Source organism: Phoca vitulina, unplaced genomic scaffold (genome assembly GCF_004348235.1).
Source record: "Phoca vitulina isolate PV1807 unplaced genomic scaffold, GSC_HSeal_1.0 scaffold51, whole genome shotgun sequence".
Lineage (NCBI taxonomy): Eukaryota > Metazoa > Chordata > Mammalia > Carnivora > Phocidae > Phoca > Phoca vitulina.
In genome coordinates, this window is record NW_022589754.1 from 5444507 (window position 1) to 5463513 (window position 19007).

The 19007-nt window shown below is 35.8% G+C and overlaps 1 protein-coding gene across 1 annotated transcript in view; it reads right to left on the reverse strand.

The window, feature by feature from the left end:
- The window catches only part of SH3BGRL (SH3 domain binding glutamate rich protein like), an 84571-nt gene extending 67513 nt beyond the window's left edge, over positions 1 to 17058 (reverse strand). Inside the window, exon 1 of the mRNA XM_032387853.1 lies at positions 16786 to 17058. Within this exon, the coding sequence (XP_032243744.1) occupies positions 16786 to 16830 (45 nt within the window). The 5' untranslated portion in view covers positions 16831 to 17058. The remainder of the gene's footprint in view (positions 1 to 16785) is intronic.
- Positions 17059 to 19007: the final 1949 nt, after the last annotated feature.

Sequence of the window (19007 nt, forward strand, 5' to 3'; positions counted from 1 at the left end):
AGTCCCTTTTGCCATGTAAGGTAATATAGTCACAGGTTCCAAAGATTAGGATGTGGATATCTTTGGGAGGCCATTACTCTGCCTACCACAACTGGTCCTAACACTAATAATTAATCCACTGTGATTGTATGCAGGCATTCATCTATGTAAATTCACCCAATGAATTCACCCAATAAATATAGCCAGAGTAGTCCAGTGATCATAAAAATGGCGCTCTTCAATTTGCCCTAATAGAAAAGAGGAGATTTGAAAATTACTTTTCCACTTAACTATAAAACATAACCACAGCTCTTATCTCTATCACATTTATTCCAAGTGTTGTTGCCATCAGAGTCTCTCTCAGTCACAAGGACAACCTGAACACATCATTCATCTTAATATGCTTTTATTAAAATGTATTAAATTTCTCAGAAATATAACTATATATATCCAAAACTACATTGAACACTTACACCAAGTTTTCAAGATTAAAAACTTTAAAGATAATTAGCAAGACTTAAATTAGAAAGTGGCAGCCAGGATGGTAAAAATATAAAATACATACATTATATGGAATACATGAAAGAACTAAGAATGCTCAGTCTGGAGACAGATATTCAAAAACTATTTTCAAAAAACTACAAGAAGTCATGATGTGGGTCTTACCTTAGGTGAAGGGCTCTAATATCAAAAAGAGGATTTAGTTCCAAATTTAAAAAAAAATCAGACCACCAGGTTGAAGTTATAATGTACCATATTTTGGCTTAATTTAAAATTACTTTTTAAAAAAATTTATTTATTTGAGAGAGAGAGAGAGAATGAGTGGGGGGAGGAGCAGAGGGAGAAGCAGGCTCCCCACTGAGGGGGATGCCTGATGTGGGGCTCAATTCCAGGACTCTGGGATCATGACCCCAGCCAAAAGCAGATGCTTAACCAACTGAGCCACCCAGGTGCCCCTAAAATTACTTTTGATAACTGGAGCTGTCGAATAATGAGACGACCTATTTGGGTTTTCTTAAGATTTTGTATTTATTCATTTGAGAGAGACAGAGAGAGCGAGCAAGAGCAAGGGGGAGAGTCAGAGGGAGAGGCAGACTCTTTGCTGAGCAGAGTGGCCAATACGGGGCTCGATCCCAGGAACCTAGGATCATGACCTGAGCCGAAGGCAGATGCTTAACCAAATGAGCCACCCAGGCACCCCTGAAACAACCTATTTGAATAGTTAGTAGAAGTTGTATTTATTATTTTAGTAGTTAATAGTAGTAGATATGAATAGTTACTAGTTAGTAGTAGAAGTTAACCAGAGTTGTTTAACAATGAAACAATCTGTTTGAAGAATTACTAGAAGTATCAATGGAGAAGGAAATATATTAAAAGGCTATAGGGGCGCCTGAGTGGCTCAGTTGGTTAAGCGTCTGTCTCTGGCTCAGGTCATGATCCCAGGGTCCTGGCATCAAGCCTCGCATCAGGCTCCCTGCTCAGCGGGGAGCCTGCTTCTTCCTCCCCCTCTGCTTGCTGCTCCCCCTGCTTGTGCGTGCGCTCCCTCTCTCTCTGTCAAATAAATAAATAATTTTTTAAATAAAAAAATAAAAAGGCTGTAAAAAAAAGATGTTTGCATTAAATAAAATGTGAGACAGATTGAGCTGTAGGTCCAGTTTACCTAAAAGATTCTATGAGTCTAGAATTAGGCTTTGCCAATAGATACAATTTCTTCCACATAAAATCTTATGCTAATGTTGCTTACTTTATTAAAGTAGCAACATTATTAATAAAAGTAAAGCAACTAATCAACAAGCATTTACTGAATATATCCTATGGTCTAGGGATTGAAGACATATATGACACAGTCCTTATCCTCAGAGAGTTTAATGGAGTGATCAGATCATAGCCATAAAAAGGCAATAGACAATATGATGAGCATCCTCGTGAAACACATAGACAATAAATGCTAAAGGAGTTTAGATGTAGAGAGAACTACCTTACTTTAAATATACAGGAAAGACTTCATTTGTGAAAAGGGGTAATGAATGGGTAAGACCAAAGCCTGTGAAATGAGTGGAGAAAGATAATTCAGGTGGAGGGAACACGGGGCAAAGTCACAGAAGTGAGAATATATCTGGCACATTCAGAAAGTAGTAAATCCAGTTGTCTGGCCCAAAGAATGTCACTAGTACAATGCTTTCTACTGATTGCACACAAGATGATTTTTAATACATGAATGGAAATGTTTATTTAATTGTATGTATTTATACTAATGTGTAATAGAAAAAATAGATAATTAGCACATTAAATCCATGATTCCACAGATACTATTGTTTGGGATAAATTAAGTGTTTTATTCATGCATGCATTCATTCATACATTCATTGATTCCATAAGCAAGTATTCATTACATACTTTCTGGTGACTGGGCCCTGTGATATAGTCTGAGAACACAACAGAGATAAACAAAGCAAAGACCTTGAGCCCAAGGAGTTCACAGTCTTGTAAGGAAGATAAATATAAGTGGGAAATTATAATACAATATGCAATGATATAAAAATATGCACAAGGTGTTACTGGAAATGTATAAACTTTTAATGGATGTGGAGATTCCTAAGTCATGACCTATTTCTCATGTTAAACATTATCAACATAACCACATTCATGGGACGCCTGGGTGGCTCAGTCGGTTAAGCGTCTGCCTTCAGCTCAGGCCATGATCCCAGGGTGCTGGGATCGAGTTCCGCATCGGGCTCCTTTCTTAGCGGGGAGCCTGCTTTTCCCTCTGCCTGCTTCTCCCCCTGCTTGTGTTCTCTCTCTCTCTCTCTGACAAATAAATAAATAAATAAAATCTTAAAAAAAAACACGTAGCTCCATTCATAATGAAAAAAAAAAAAAAGCTTTCATAGGAGCAAAAGTTCAGCTAATGTTTGGAAATCCAAAGGATTCACCGAAGAATATCCAAAGGAACCTTGGGCTGAATTTAGGTGTCTAAAAATCTGACAAAATCCTAATTAAAAGAAAAAAAAACTTTCATTTTTTTCAGAAAAAAAATAATTCACTACCCACACTTAGGTTAAGGCACAGCATTTCTTTTTTCTGAGGACTTGAATTTATTTACAGTATAATTTGTAGTGACCCATAACTCTGGCTAACAGTCCAACTAGGATTGGATTATTGTATTTCCTTAGTCTTAATCATATAAAATTAGGATCATTGTACTTCCTTAGTCTTAGTCATATAAAATTGGTATTGGGGAGTTATAGAACATACCCCAGGCTCAAAAGGCTTGAAAAAAGGCCTGGGATTTGAGTGAAATATAGTCTCTACTTGTACAGGGCTTTTATGAGGAAGTCAGCTTTACTTAGTTCTGCATACCATTTATCAGGTCATTATGTGATCCACTGTCTTATTTAGAAAAGACTGAAGTTGAGTCAACCTTAAAACAGCAATCTCTAAGAAGAAACTGTAATAACACCTCTCACATGGTTTCTCTAATTACATAGAAAAACAAAATCTGTTTTTAATCCCAGAGTTGAAGAAAAAGAAATAAAAAAGACAAATGACCAAAAAAAAAAAAAAAAAGACTGAACAAAGAATAATTAGTGGTCCTTTTATTATACTATGTAAAAAAAATGGAGTTTAAGGAAAATAGAGTGGGATCATAAGGTAGATTCAAAATAAGCCTTTTGGGGGTGCCTGGGTGGTTCAGTTGGTTAAGCGTCTGCCTTGGGCTCAGGTCATGATCCCAGAGTCCCTAGATCGAGCCCAGCATCAGGCTCTCTGCTCAGCGGAGAGTCTGCTTCTCCCTCTCCCACTCCCCCTGCTCATGCTCTCTCTCTCTCTCAAATAAATAAAATCTTTAAAAAAACTAAGCCTTTTGTATAAAATGAAGTTAATAAATATATAACATCTTAATCTCAGATTGTCACAGATTAATTATGACCTGAAATAATGTCTTCTAATATCTATTCTTGATTAACTCTCAGTCTTGCCTCCATCTATGTGGTTTTGGTTTAAGCACATAACCTGTGCTTTAGCTCATCTTCCTGATTCATAAATGTTTTTTTTTAAAGAAGTCTTATTTGGGGTATATATGTTAGGGATTCATGAAATTTGTTTATAATTTAGGATGGTCTTGAGACTGGAACCTACTGCAAATTTGACTGAAATAGATGAAAAATACTCAGACTAGATTTTTAATATTTTACACTTAAGTATATAAGAGGTACTAAGAGATTCAGAAGAAACTGAGGGTGGGGAGGAAATTATCCAAAAAAAGAAATATTATTAATGAGAAGAATGTGATCATTTTCAATAGCATGGGATTCTCTTTCCAGAACACAATAATAAATATACAAAAGTATATGTGACAACTTTAATTTGGAAATGTGAAAGTAACAAGCAGCATTATTAGCCTATTTCCTAGAGTTGAAGGTCTTGTATGAACTTTTCTTAGTACCCTTTTCCTTGCTTAAAATACAACTTCTTTGAGACACAACTTTGTTATTAAAAACATGCTAAACAAACTGCAAATCACTGTGCATTCTTATGAGGGCATAGAAAAGAACCAGAGAGAGAGAGAGAGGAAAAGAGGGAGGGAGAAAGAGAAAGGAGATAAATTGAGAGGACAGAAAAGTCTACAATATTTCTTCTTAAAAGAAGAGTTCATTTTTCAATGGAAAAAGAATAAGAGGGAGGATTGTCTTCTGTGCCAATATTAGGATTTCAAAATAAAACAAGGAGCTCACATTTTCTTGAAACCTAATTTTGAACTAGTAAAAACAAACATACAATTCTAAGTTATAAAAGAAAAATAGAAAGGCCATTCTGCCTTAACAGTTTTAACAAATTATTTTGGGCTGCTAATGAAAAATTATTTTCTTTCAAAGGAACTCAGAGTACTTGCTTTTAATCACATTTTTTAAAAATCTAACTAACATTCATGGGAAGTAGGGATAAGGTCATTTCTTCTATTTTACAGTGGGGGAAAAATCAGAGATTAACAAAATATTCCTTTTTTAAAAAAGTTTTTTATTTATTTGACAGAGAGAGAGACAGCAAGAGAGGGAACACAAACAGGGGGAGTGGGAGAGGGAGAAGCAGGCTTCCTGCAGAGCAGGCAGCCTGATGCGGGGCTCGATCCCAGGACCCTGGGATCATGGCCTGAGCTGAAGGCAGACGCTCAACGACTGAGCCACCCAGGCGCCCCTGGATTTGTCTTGATAAAAAACATTCATTGGACATTTCAACAAATAATATAAAAATGTTTATTTGGTTTCATTGTTTTCTAATTACAAATACTCATCTTTCTCTGTCATTTCTAAAATTCTAATTCTTGAAAATTTCAGCCACTAACAATTGAGTTAGTTTAAAGTTGATTCTACAATGAAATAAAAAAACCCAACAATGTTCTTATAAATATAGGCTGGGAAAACTGACAAATAGGACTTTTCAGGCAAAATTCCAGTTCACTTAGTTTTGTTCTATTTTAATAGCTCTAAAATAATGTTATTTTGATTCTTTTCAACTATCTTTTTTCCTTTTATCAAACTACTCAAATAGTCTACCTACTCACCTCTTCCTCATTATATAATGCATTTCTTTACACTTTCTAAACAGGTTTCTGTCCTCACCATTCCACTGAAACTGCTATTGCCAAAATCATTACTGATTTCTTTATTTTGAATTCAATAACCTTTTTAAATCGGTACTCCAGTTTCTACTAAAGGACGCCACTCTGATCTCTCTTAATGAATCTCCCTGTTTCCTGTTGCAACTGCTTCCTTTCACACCATCCTAAATGTGAATATCCACTAATATACTGTCCATGTTCTCAGCCCTCTTCTCATTTCACTCTATAATTCCTCCCTTCAAGTGAGCTCATTCTTTCCTATAGCTTCAAGTGCTTCTTTCTGAATGAGTCCAAAATCTATTCTCCAGCCACCATCTTTCTCAAGTTCTAGTCACACATTTCCCACTAGTAACTGCAGATCTCCATTTGAATGACATGTTTGAACATGAATTTAAACATGTCATCCATTCATACATCAACAAATATTTATTTGGAAACTTACCATGTATGAGCATATTCTGGACAGTAAGAAGCTCATGATCTGGTGGAGAAAGTAGGTAAGTTGTTATCTCCGTTGAATTTTCCATAATTTAGCTAGCGCAGATAATGCTGCTGTAAACATTGGGGTACATGTATCCCTTTGAATTAGTATTTTTATATTCTTTGGGTAAATACCTAGTAGTGCAATTGCTGGGTCATAGGATAGCTCTATTTTTAACTTTTTGAGGAACCTCCATACTGTTTTCCAGAGTGGCTGTACCAGCTTGCATTCCCACCAACAGTGTAAGAGGATTCGCCTTTCAATGCATCCTGTTTTCCTAATAGGCCCATCATTCTGAGAGGAGGAAAGCTAAGACATAAACTGTAAAAACACTGACTTGGCCTCAAAATCTGTTCTTTTATGTACAAAAACCCACCTTGTATGACTTAAAACAATTACTGTGGTAGAGACAATCTTTATAGATTGAGAAAAATGTTTAGAAAAGAAGTTTAATCCTATTTTATACAACAACATGCCATCTGTCATTTTTATCATATGCTTTTAAACAGAATAAGGGCTCATTGTTAATCATATGAAATGAAGGTTGCCAAATAATCCTAAAATTTGTATGGAACCAGAAAAGACCCCGAATAGCCAGAAGAATGTTGAAAAAGAAAACCAAAGCTGGTGGCATCACAATACTGGACTTCAAGCTATATTACAAAGTTGTAATCATCAAGATACTTTGGTATTGGAACAAAAACAGACACATAGATCAATGAAAGAGAATAGAGAACCCAGATATGGACCCTCAACTCTATGGTCAACTAATCTTTGACAAAGGAGGAAAGAATATCCAATGGAAAAAAGACAGTCACTTCGACAAATGGTTTTGGGAAAACTGGACGGCCCATGTAGAAGAATGAAACTGGTCCATTTTCTCACACCACATGCAAAGATAAACTCAAAATGGATAGGACCTAAATGTGAGACAGGAATCTATCAAAATCTTATAGGAGAACACAGACAGCAACCTGTTCCACTTCAGCCACAGCAACTTCTTGTTAGACACATCTCCAGAGGCAAGGGAAACAAAAGTAAAATGACCTATTGGGATTTCATCAAGATAAAAAGCTTCTGCACAGCAAAGGAAACAGTCAACAAATCTAAGAGGCAACCTAAGGAATGGGAGAAGATGTTTGCAAATGGCATATCAGATAAAGGGCTAGTATCCACGATCTATAAAGAAGGACATACAAATGGCCAACAGACACATGAAAAAATGCTCCATATCCCTTGGCATCAGTGAAATACAGATCAAAACCACAATAAGATACCACATCACAGCAGTCAGAATGGCTAAAATTAACAAGTCAGGAAACAACAAATGTTGGCGAAGATGCAGAGAAAGGGGAACCCTCTTAAACTGTTGGTGGGAATGCAAGCTCATACAGCCACTCTGGAAAACAGTATGGAGGTTTCTCAAGAAGTTAAAAATGGAGCTACCCAGGACCCAGCAATTGCACTACTAGGTATTTACCTCAAAGATACAAATGTAGTGATCCAAAGGGGCACCTATACCCTAATGTTTATAGCAGCAATGTCCACAATAGCTAATCTGTGGAAAGAGCCCAGATGTCCATCAATAAATGAATGAAAAAAGAAGATGTGGTATATATATACAATGGAATATTACTCAGCCATCAGAAAGGATGAATACCCACCATTTGCACTGACATGGATGGAACTGGAGGGGATTATGCTGAGCGAAATAAGTCAACCAGAGAAAGAAAATTATCATATGATTTCACTCATATGTAGAATACAAGAAACAGTGCAGAAGATCATAGGGTAAGAGAGGGAAAACTATACGGGAAGTCATCAGAGAGGGAGAAAAACCATGAGAAACTCTTAACTGTAGGAAACAAACTGAGGGTTGCTGGAGGGGAGGTGGGTGGGGGATGGGTAATTGGGTGATGGGCATTAAGGAGGGCATGTAATGTTATGAGCAATGGGTGTTATACACAACTGATGAATTACTGAACTCTACATCTTGAAACTAATGATGTACTATATGTTGGATAATTGAATTTAAACTTTAAAAAAAGTTGCTATACATTTTTATGAAAACAAAAGCAAAGTAGGCACATAAATTAATGCCTACCCTTCCAACTTCAAATATTTTCAAGAAAACTTCTAATGGTATCAAATGATAGTCCTTTTTGCAAGTGTGGGTATAGAATTAAGTCATAATTTCTCACTCATTAAGAGACAGTCTACCTACTTTTCCTTATGATTGTTTGTTGGAGCAATTCATGTTTTGACAACCCAAGAATTCAGATTTTGCTTTTTTGTTCCCCCAGAATCTCTTAACATGAGCTACTGCACAATAAGGTATCTAACTGTTGTATCAGTAGCCCCTTTTTAAATGTTCTCTATATATTCCAAGCAATAATATACTTATGTACTGTTTCCCTAGTTTTACACATTATCCTAAAAGTATAATTCTAATATTTCTTTATCCAACCCCATTATGTATTAAAAAAATCAAATCCATCCTTATAAATGAGTGATTTTCAAAAAGTAATTTGATATTAATTTATAAAAAATCTACTTGGTCATCTAGACATAAATTATTTAGATAAGATTGTGTTAGATGTTTTGTGTTTTAAAGCATCATATAGTGCATTACTTCTCATGAAATCTAGAGTCACTGACTTTCAAAAGTACACACATACTGTGTGGCTGGTGGGATCTCTCCAGAACAGTCCCTGACATTTGGGCAGTATAAGATTTCCCTGGGTTGTATAGTTTTAGTTGTTGAGGTCAACATTTTGGTAGAATCAGATTGAATTCCAAGTGAGATATATAAACTCTCTTAAAGCCCCCATGCAGAGTCTGATCATAACCATACCATTTTTAAGGGGATATAAAACACATACCAAACAAATATTATTATTTAATTTAAACTTCAAAATGTAATCGTAAGTCCTAATGCAACTGGACAATAAGTCGATGTTTAGTCACAGTTTCCTCATAGTATTTTTGTTTTTGCCTTTCAACAAGCTTTTCTTTTAAAAAATTCACATAAATTCCAACTCTGGTATAGAATTGGCCTTATTCTGGATCTTGACACACTTCCTACTTATTTCCTTTAAAATTTACCAGGTCTTTGTCTTGTCACCTGGCCGACTCTCTATATTACCACCACCACCCCTGATTGTCCTCTCAACATTTCTTAGAAGATTTAAATTTAATATTCCTAAATTTTTAAGTAGAAATTTACTGAAAAAGCCTTACCCCAACCACTGCATATTTTGAGTTCAAAATAGCTGATTCACAAGACCAATTATGTTTAGGTTTCTGGAAGTGTGAAATCAAATTCTGTAATTTTCAGTAATAGATTTCTAAAACAACACTTATAGAAGCTTTCTTCCATGATACTCTCATTTTATGTCATTTATATTCCATTTGTGAGGGTTACGAGAAGCAAAGAAAGGTTTAGTGACCTACAGATCACATAGGCAACAAGCAATTACACATGCCACACCCTAAGGTTACATGCTGTAGCTAAAAGCTTAAAACCCCTTCTAAAAACAGTTTGTCTCATCTACTATTAGTTAGACTGCCTTATGCAAGTATTTTTCTTATATTGGGATAAAAGCACATATTCTGCATTCTAAGTAATAGTATATATTGAGCTATTATGACTTTGATTGTCTGCTCTGAAGAACTTTTTTTTTTAGATAGGGAGAGAGGTGGGGGGTTGGCAGAGGAAGAGGGAGAGAGACACTTAAGCAGGCTCCACATCCAGTGCAGAGTCGGATGCAGGGCTCAATCTCACAACTCTGAGATCATGACCTGAGCCAAAATCAAGAGTCCGAACACTTAACTGACTAAGCCACCCAGGTGCCCCTGAAGAGTTCTAAGTTCTCTACATGATATACTAGGCCACTGGAATTATTCTTGTTAACAGCTATAAAACAATTAAGAAGTACTTTTCATGATTTTCCAAGTTTATCAGAAAAGCAATTTTGCAATGACTTTTAAATTAGTTTCAGAGCCACATTCACAAGTGGATAATCAAGAAATATCAACCAGAAGGTCAAAGAGCGTAATTGTTAAGGCTCTGGCATCAGACAAACCTGGGGGGGGGGGTGCTTTGTTAGCTCTCTGAGTCTGTTTCCTCTTCTTAAAAATGGACAGAGCAAGATTACTGAATTCATTCACAAGAATTCAGTGATATATGTAAAGTTCTTACCACTATCCCTGCTCACTGACAAAGTATTTGCCTGAGAAATTAAAGTGCGATGATTTATCATATTTTTAATATATTATGTAATTGTCTATGCTCATCTTCCTTCTAAATCAACTTTGAAATATCACGCTGCACAGAATGGTTTGTGATATCATGCAGCTACTATTTTTTCATGCAACTACTATTAAGTATGTATTTACTTTTAATTTTAACATCGAGAAATATGCTGCACTTAATGATGAAAATAATTGGCTAAGTGGTAGTGGTAAAATAGACAAAATTTTCTCATATTATAACTGTTAACTGAGATAAATATTCTCTGGTATTTAAAAGGTAAAGTACTATTTGTCTTGACTCACTGTTGGAAATCCCCGAAGCAAAAATGTATGGCTTTAATTCCAACTCTGATAAGGTCTCATTTCCAGAAAGGACTAAGCCAAAGGGACAGAACTCAAAGACTAGAATCCAAGTCATAGCAGTACTGCCTTACTAATGAATTTAGAAGATTTACAGAATCATGAAAAGCCACCTTTGAATTGTGTTGGCCTATAGCAACATCAAAATACTTTTCAGGGAAGAGAATCAAAGTCATAAGAGTTCAATACATAGCACACATGCTATTTAAAAATCTGCCCTTGGTTAGGCAATTTTATTAACAAAAAAAGAACTAAAATATATCTGAAATTGATGCTACTAACCACCCCACTTACTTTCCCCAGTTCCACCTAACTCTCATGTACAGATTATGGATGAAGACACATTTGCCTGGTTAGGCATCATCTAGTCTTTTTCTTTCTTTTCAGGCATCATCCAGTTTTAAATGGCAATTATAGTTTCACAGTCACATGACAATATTTTAATGTACTACTGACATAATTCTTGTTTAATACCTATACACTATGCAGATGTGTAAATAACACAGTTTAGGAGTGGACTCTGGAGTCAGAACAACTTGGGTTCTTTCTTTCTTTTTTCTTTTTAAGCAGGCTCCACACTCCACATGGAGCCCAACATGGAGCTTGAACTCATGACCCTGAGATCAAAACCTGAGCTGAGATCAAGAACTGAGCCATCCAGGTGCCCCCAGAACAACTTGGGTTCTAATCCCAGTACTGTCATTTGTAACTCTTTGGTCTTGAGCAGTAATGTTTCTGGGTCTTAGAGATCTCCCTCCAATTTAATGAAATAGATCTAATAATAGTACTTATATCACAGTGTTAATATAAAGATTAAGCTAATTAAGATAATGTACATAAAGCACTGGGCACAGTGCCTGGTATACATATGATGCATAAATAAATGTTAGCTTTTACTATTACTGGAGTCAAATCTTGATTAATCATGTTAATGAATGAGTAATAAAACAAAAATATTTAACAACACCGACACTAAATACTTTTAAATATACAATCTTTGAATTTGTCATGATATTTTTTAACTTATATTTAACCTTTGCCTTATGTTCTGGCATCTGCAAAACTTAAAACAACCTGATAAAGCCAAAATGTGAGGGACTGGGCTAGCAAATAATCCCTTTGCTTAGAATTTTGCTAAACTGTCCAAGTGTAAAATGTCAGCTTTGCCTCTCATATTAATAAAAACAGTCATCATAAGTGAACTGCCCCTTCTCTCTAATTATACATTTGTTTAATCTTGGTCTGGATTGGAGGAAGTCATTAAGTACTAGGTTTAAAAGGCCTTCCGGTGGACTACAAAGCAGAACTGAAAGCAAACAGATGGTCATAGTAACCAACAGATTCTCAATATGTTTATCAGTAAGGAATGAAATATTACATTCACCCTTGATAATTCGGTTAATTAGCAGAAAATATTTCTCTAAAAGATATATGTTTGTGCAATGTGTATTTTAGAGAATTTATTTTTTTTTATTTTTTTAAAGATTTATTTATTTATTTATTTGACAGAGAGAGACACAGCAAGAGAGGAAACACAAGCAGGGGGAGTGGGAGAGGGAGAAGCAGGCTTCCCGCAGAGCAGGCAGCCCGATGCGGGGCTCGATCCCAGGACCCTGGGATCATGACCTGAGCCGAAGGCAGATGCTTAACGACTGAGCCACCCAGGCACCCCTAGAGAAGAATTTAGAGATTAACTACAGAGAATTAGAACATTTGACCTAAATGTGTCTGGGGCTTCAATTTATTTTTTTTTTCCCCAGGCCAATCCAGGGGAGAACTGACCTTATGGTGTATTGATCAAAACTCCTCCTCAATAGAGAAACTAGTCTTTGAGCTAGAGATAAATCCATCTTATCTTTCTCTTCTACCAGATCATAAATCTAAATTTATACTAAATTTCCAAAATACATTCTTCCTTAAAACCATTTGACTTTTATTTTTTTTTTTAAAAGATTTTATTTATTTGACAGAGAGAGACAGAGTAAGAGAGGGAACACAAGCAGGGGGAGTGGGAGAGGGAGAAGCAGGCTTCCCGCTGAGCAGGGAGCCCAATGCGGAGCTCGATCCCAGGACCCTGGGATCATGACCTGAGCCGAAGGCAGACACTTAATGACTGAGCCACCCAGGTGCCCCAACCATTTGACTTTTAAATGCTCAAGAATCATCATTGCTGATAATTGTGTTTTCCAAGCCTCTTTAAGTTGGGCCAAATTATTCCAGAAACTTTGCCATTGTTGCTGTGAAATTTAGGAAGTTGGTCATCAAATATAAGGCAGCAAGTTGAAAGCACTGATATTGAGTTCCTGCATTTGCCAAGTGAATGCTGTCATTTTCCACTGTTCAGAGCATAAAAAAGTATGTCCAAACATTCATATGATGAACAGTTTCTGATTTTGTTCTTTTAAGTAGTTTATGAATACCTTTAAACAGCATCCGAACAAATCTTGACAGCTATAACAAAGACCATAGCATACATCAAATCAATGTTCAATTTATAAATGCAGAGTAGGAGCAGCAAAATACTCTGTCACCTAAAAAACAATGACTTGAGAATCTTATGTGAAGAACTGTAGTTTATTATTCCACATCTATATTATCCAAATGAAAAAAAAAAATACTGTGACTAGTGACTCATGCTTTGACAATCACAAGCATTTATTTACTTGTTTTTATAACTTGTGTAGTGAATACAGCCATAAAGAAAAATTATATATATTTCATTTCTTACATGGATAATAATTTATGTTTTAGCAGTCATAAAAGAGATCATTTTTAAAAAATCACTTCATAAGTAAAACCCTCAGAAACCATCTATCTACCACATTCTTAACATTTCTACACCAAGCATACCTAGAATGCATAGAGACCATAAAATGGAGATTGTTATGGGTCCAGGGAAAAGAAGTATGAGAAAAAATCCTCCCAAACCAGTCAAAATTTTCCAAGCAATCATCACTCTAGCAATTCTCATCAAAGGCCAATGTTGATTTTTGTTAAAAGTTATTGAAATTTATTAAGTTACACAGGGTCTGTGTTTACTATTCCTTTTCCATTAAATATAAATTTATAGGGCATTACAATCTCAACCAAAAAAACTGTATACTTCTGTGTTACAGTCGGTCAAGACATGCACAAACAGTTCTGAACAGGCAGAAGTCATCTCCTTTAGACAGACAACTTTGGAATTGCATTCCTGCTAAATGGTTTCCATAAAAAGAAACAGTATTAAGGCCTGAATTTCTATACCTTGACCTATAAAAAACAGTTCCAAATGGGCATGTCTCTATCTCATTCTCTATCTCACCGGCCTTGAGTGAACCATCATTTACCCCAATTACTGACATTCAACTTTAGACATACTATCCCTCTTCGACATAAACTCCTCATTTTTCTAATCCCTGTATATGTATATGCTCAGGCAATTCTTCCACATACAGGGCATAATCATTTCTGTACCTCTCACCTCATGTTCACATTTATCTTCTCATGCCTCCTTTACCTGAATCACTGGGACAATGTATTTCTTGGTGGTTAAATACATGTTACTGTATTCAAACAGCTTGTGTTGGGTTCAAGTTCTGTGGCTTCCAAGTTATGTGACCTTGAGAAAGTTGTTTAACCTTTCTGAACTTGTATTTCCTTATCTTAAAAACAGAGATAATCATAAAACTTAATTCACAGGACTAGAAATTGTCAAGAAAAAAAATGAGATAGTACCTGATACACTTAAGTGTCCCTATTATTATTATTATTATTATTATTATGGCTTTCAATAAATCCATTGCAAAAACCAACCTACTTGCTTTCATTTCTAAACTTTTGAGAAGAAAGGGCTACCTGTATTGGGGCAGAGTTGAGTAAACACTTGAAAACTTTTTTTTTTTTTTTTTTTAAATCAGGCTATGAGGGAAAAGGAGTCTTGAAATAAAAACAGAATAAGTTAATATTGTTTTGGACTTATCATAGATTCTCCTCTGCCTGATAAAACATCTAATATTGGTTATTTTTATAACAACCATTAGAAGGGGTCAGAAAACAGTGAGAGATTAAAAATCCAAAACCAAAAGCTTTCTTTTAAATGCTCTTCAGAGAACTGCACTTAGTAACTTATAAGACTATCTCACTTTGAGCAATTGTTGGGTTCCCATTAAGATTTTTGCCCCCAAATTTCTAAATCCTGTGTTAAAAACTCTATGGTAGCAATCTTAATGAAAAAAATTTAGTATTGCAAACTGAATAGTCCTTATTTATGTTATAAATGAAGTATATTCACTTTATACTGTTTTAGTACTATTCAAAAGTACCCATGCTTTTTTTTTAAAAATAAGTATTTTGGCAATATGTATAATTTTGATAACATACTTATAAAAACTATAATTACTGAAACAACACACAAATCTCTAATTACTCATAAGAAAAAATTGAAATAAAACAAAAATAGCATAAATATTCCCTATTTGTATAGTCTTCAGCAATCCAGTCCAACAACGTACATAAGAGACAGCAGTCATTTTTTTAAGGCTCTTAGAAACTTAAGTCTTAACAAAGAGAGAGGTACAATTGTTCATTAATAGAAATTCTGAAAGGAGTTTCTTTTTTAATCTGCTTTTGGGGGAGGGGTGGGAGAGCAAGAAAGCAAAGAATAAATAGTAGTATCGGAATTGCATATCACCCAAAATGAAACTAACTTCCTGATCTGTTCAGTCTAATTAGGAATTTAACTAAAGTTATTAAGCTGGTCTTTAAAATTTTACAATTACTGTGTTGGACTTGAGACTCTGAGCAACTCAAATATTACTTTGAAATATCAGAATTAATATATGTGGATAATAATAAGGCAAGTAGCTCATGAAGTAAGGTTCAAAGGCAATGTGAAAAGTTTTATGTTTTCAAACTAAACTTGCTCAAAAAATATAAAGTATTCTGTAGGAAAACTGTTTAAATACACCCACACATGGTGTCCAGAGAAGACAAAGTTCAAAGTTCAAGGTCCTTGTGATTTCACATAACCTTCAGTTTTATCCCAAACCCACTTAAGGGGTAAATAAAACAAAACAAACAGTAAAAACATGGACTAGCTGCTGCTCTAAAGCTCAGAAGATGAGGCGGTTACTATGTCCTACATCCGGAAGTCACATATTGTACTCCTGCTACTGTTAGCTTTTCTCTTGAGTTGTGAAAAACAGGCACTTTCATTTATCATGGATATACACTCAGGTTTCACTCCACTTTATCCTATTGCCTCCCACAGCTGCTGAAGAATTGTTACTTTAAATTAAAAGCACATGAATCCAGAGGGGAAATGTCCTATCATTTGAAGAAGCAGCAACTGGAGTTTGCCACTACACAAGAAGCCATTTACTTGTTAGTTGCCTTTTTAGTTCTCAATATATCTGAAGCAGTTAGAAACTGTTAGAAGTAAAATCTTTGGGGGAAAAAAAGAAAAAGTCAAAATAAGGGACACTATGGAAAGAAAAAACAGGTCCCTTGTCACGTTTTTAAAAAACCCCGCAACTTTGCATCATTGTTCCCCAATTCCCCTCCCATTCAGTCTAGTTCTAACACTTTAGGCTGAATTTGAACACCCTCTCCTACACACTGGCAAAATAACTCTAATTAAAGGGGGCCTCACTTCAAAAATAATCACAATGCCTAGTAGGCCTCCACTCAATTGTCATCAGTTAGCACATGTTTTACATCCTTACAGAATTGCACGCCTGCCCTTCGTCTCATACCTAGAGCACAAATGTCAAATTTTCCACTCCTGAAACTCACCAGTGTGTGATTTTACTTCACTCTTCCACAACCTTAAAGACCTTATACCACCATCTCCCATCTACCAAAACTCAGTAGCTTTTTTTCTCCTTCCGAGAAGAAATGTGATCTTAACATCATAAGGCAAACAAAAGGCTAAACTCCATGGGAAAATGAAATCGAAGCAACAAAGGAAAGAAAGAGAAGGGGAGGACGGATGGAAGACGCGTGTGCCTTCTGAAGTAGCAGCTGCCCAGATGAACTTCTGCAATTTAACGATTCTGGGGCAGCAGGAGATTGGTGTGTAGGAAAACAAAGGTGGTCTCCCCACCCTCCTTACCGCTGTAGAACCAGAGGAAGATGCAATATACACACGGATCACCATCCTGGGAACAAAGGCCGCTGTTGTTTGGGTCCTGCAAAGGGCTAGAGGCTAGAGAGCAGCTGCAGCAAAGGCTGAAATCCAGCTAGAGGTGGAAGAGAGGTGGGAAGAGAAGGGTGGGGGAAGGTGGAAGGGGAACTCGCCGGAGTCCCGCCTCCTCCCTTGACTGCTTTCACTGAGCTCAGAACACTGCAGTCCCAGCCCCAAAGCCTGGAAAACACAGGCTGCTTTGCATCATTTCTATTTTTTTTAAATAGGGAATCTCGAATAGCACCGCGAGATCTGTTGAAACATTTATTTTTGACTATTCTCTCCCCAAGAAGAGGTAGAGGAGAAAGAAAAAGCAAAAGGGAGCACTGAATTAAATTATATTAGAATGAAGGACATATTCCCACAGAAACTGAAAGTTCTGCGCATAACTTCCTGCTCAGAAATGTATGCAAATAAGAAGGCAGATCTTCCTTGAAAGAAGACTATGGTGAATCCAAACACTAGTAAGAAAGCCCATGCCTTCAAAGCCTTGTGCATTTTAAGACTCCTATTATGTAATGATTATTCTGATGTTAGTTGGTAGCAGAAATTAGGCACTGAAGAAGTGAGCAATGCCACAGAAGATTTAAGTAAATTTTCAGGTCTCCCTAAGCCCAGAAACGGCAGGACTGGTTTTCTTTTTGAGTTTTACTTTTTGTTATGATAGGGAATCCTGTCTCTGTGAAAATTTTCAGGAGACCTGACTGGCAAACTCAATAATGGAGGAAGAAATTGCAAACAATAAAAAATTGAAAATACAGTATAGAAAGTGAATGATTTTTGTTTTGTTTTATTTGTTTTTTAACTGACTGAAGAAAGGGAGTTTGAATTATACATTGCAGGGATGTTGAAATGATGAACAGATCCTATACTTCAGAGTGTAATTTCATTTTCCCAGATTATGTCAAATGAACAGAAATAAGAAACTTTTAGGATGAATGAGAGTGAAGTTATGGAGTCAGTCACCTGTCCTACTTCTTTACTTTTACTTTGCAGTTTTCCCTCCCTCTCCATTCTTGTGGTGTAATCACCTTTGTCTAGGTTCAATAATTGTAATACCTTCTTGACTGTTCTCTGTTCACAGGTTCTCCCTTCTTCAATCTATGTGATTCATACAACAACCTTGAGAGATGTATGTTATTACAACAATTTTACAGATGAAGAAACTGAGACTCAGGAAAATAAGTAATTTTCCCAATGTCTTATAGCTGGTAAATTCCAGAGTCAGGACTCTACCTCAAGTCCAACCAACTTCAAAGGCTACCCTCTTAACCATCACTGTTTCACATTGCCTGGAACAGGGAAAGTACTCAATAATTGTTAGCTATTTTTCCTCATAAAACATTACTTTCATATATCATTAAAGACAATGTAGTCTGAAATACTTTGGATAACTCTTCATTGACTATAAAACCAAACCAAAATTATGATTCTAAGGATCTCCTTCCATGATTCTACCCTACACTATCCATAGTCTTACCCATTGATCCTCCAAGCTAACTTCCCTGCATAATCATTATTGACTCTCCATTGCAATCACCATATTTATTCTCATTTTCATGCCTTTGCTCTTTCTGTCTCATTCTTCACTTTCCCCCCACATCCTTATACCCTAGGCACTCTTATTTTGGAAACACCACTACACAGTGTATCAAAATTAAAAAAAAATTCAAATGTACCCATCCTCTACTTATAAATGTTAAATAAAATATTATTAATATTTTATAACTTTTTTTAAAGTTCAAAATTACTTAGCGCCAAGTAATTCATTAAATCATGCTTGATAGTGATTTCTCTGCAACCATTATATATATTTGGGAATTCTGCTACTGTAGAAGAAAAGTCTAAATTCCAAATTGTTTTCAAGTGAACCCCCAGTGAGTATAGTAAAAAGGATTGGGTGGAAGGAAATACGGAAATTGAAAGTGAGGTAGAATTTCTGATTGGGAGATGTCTTCTAGCCCTTATCCTATGCAATATGTATGACCCATATCTACCAGAAATTATTAGACTCTTGTTATGGAACTCTTCCATGTGACAGATAGACTCAATTCTGTCTTATTCTATCTGTTCACCTGTTCCTACACCATATACCCCAATTCTACCACTGTATGTACAGCTCAATGAAGCTGTCTTATACCCTCCAGCTC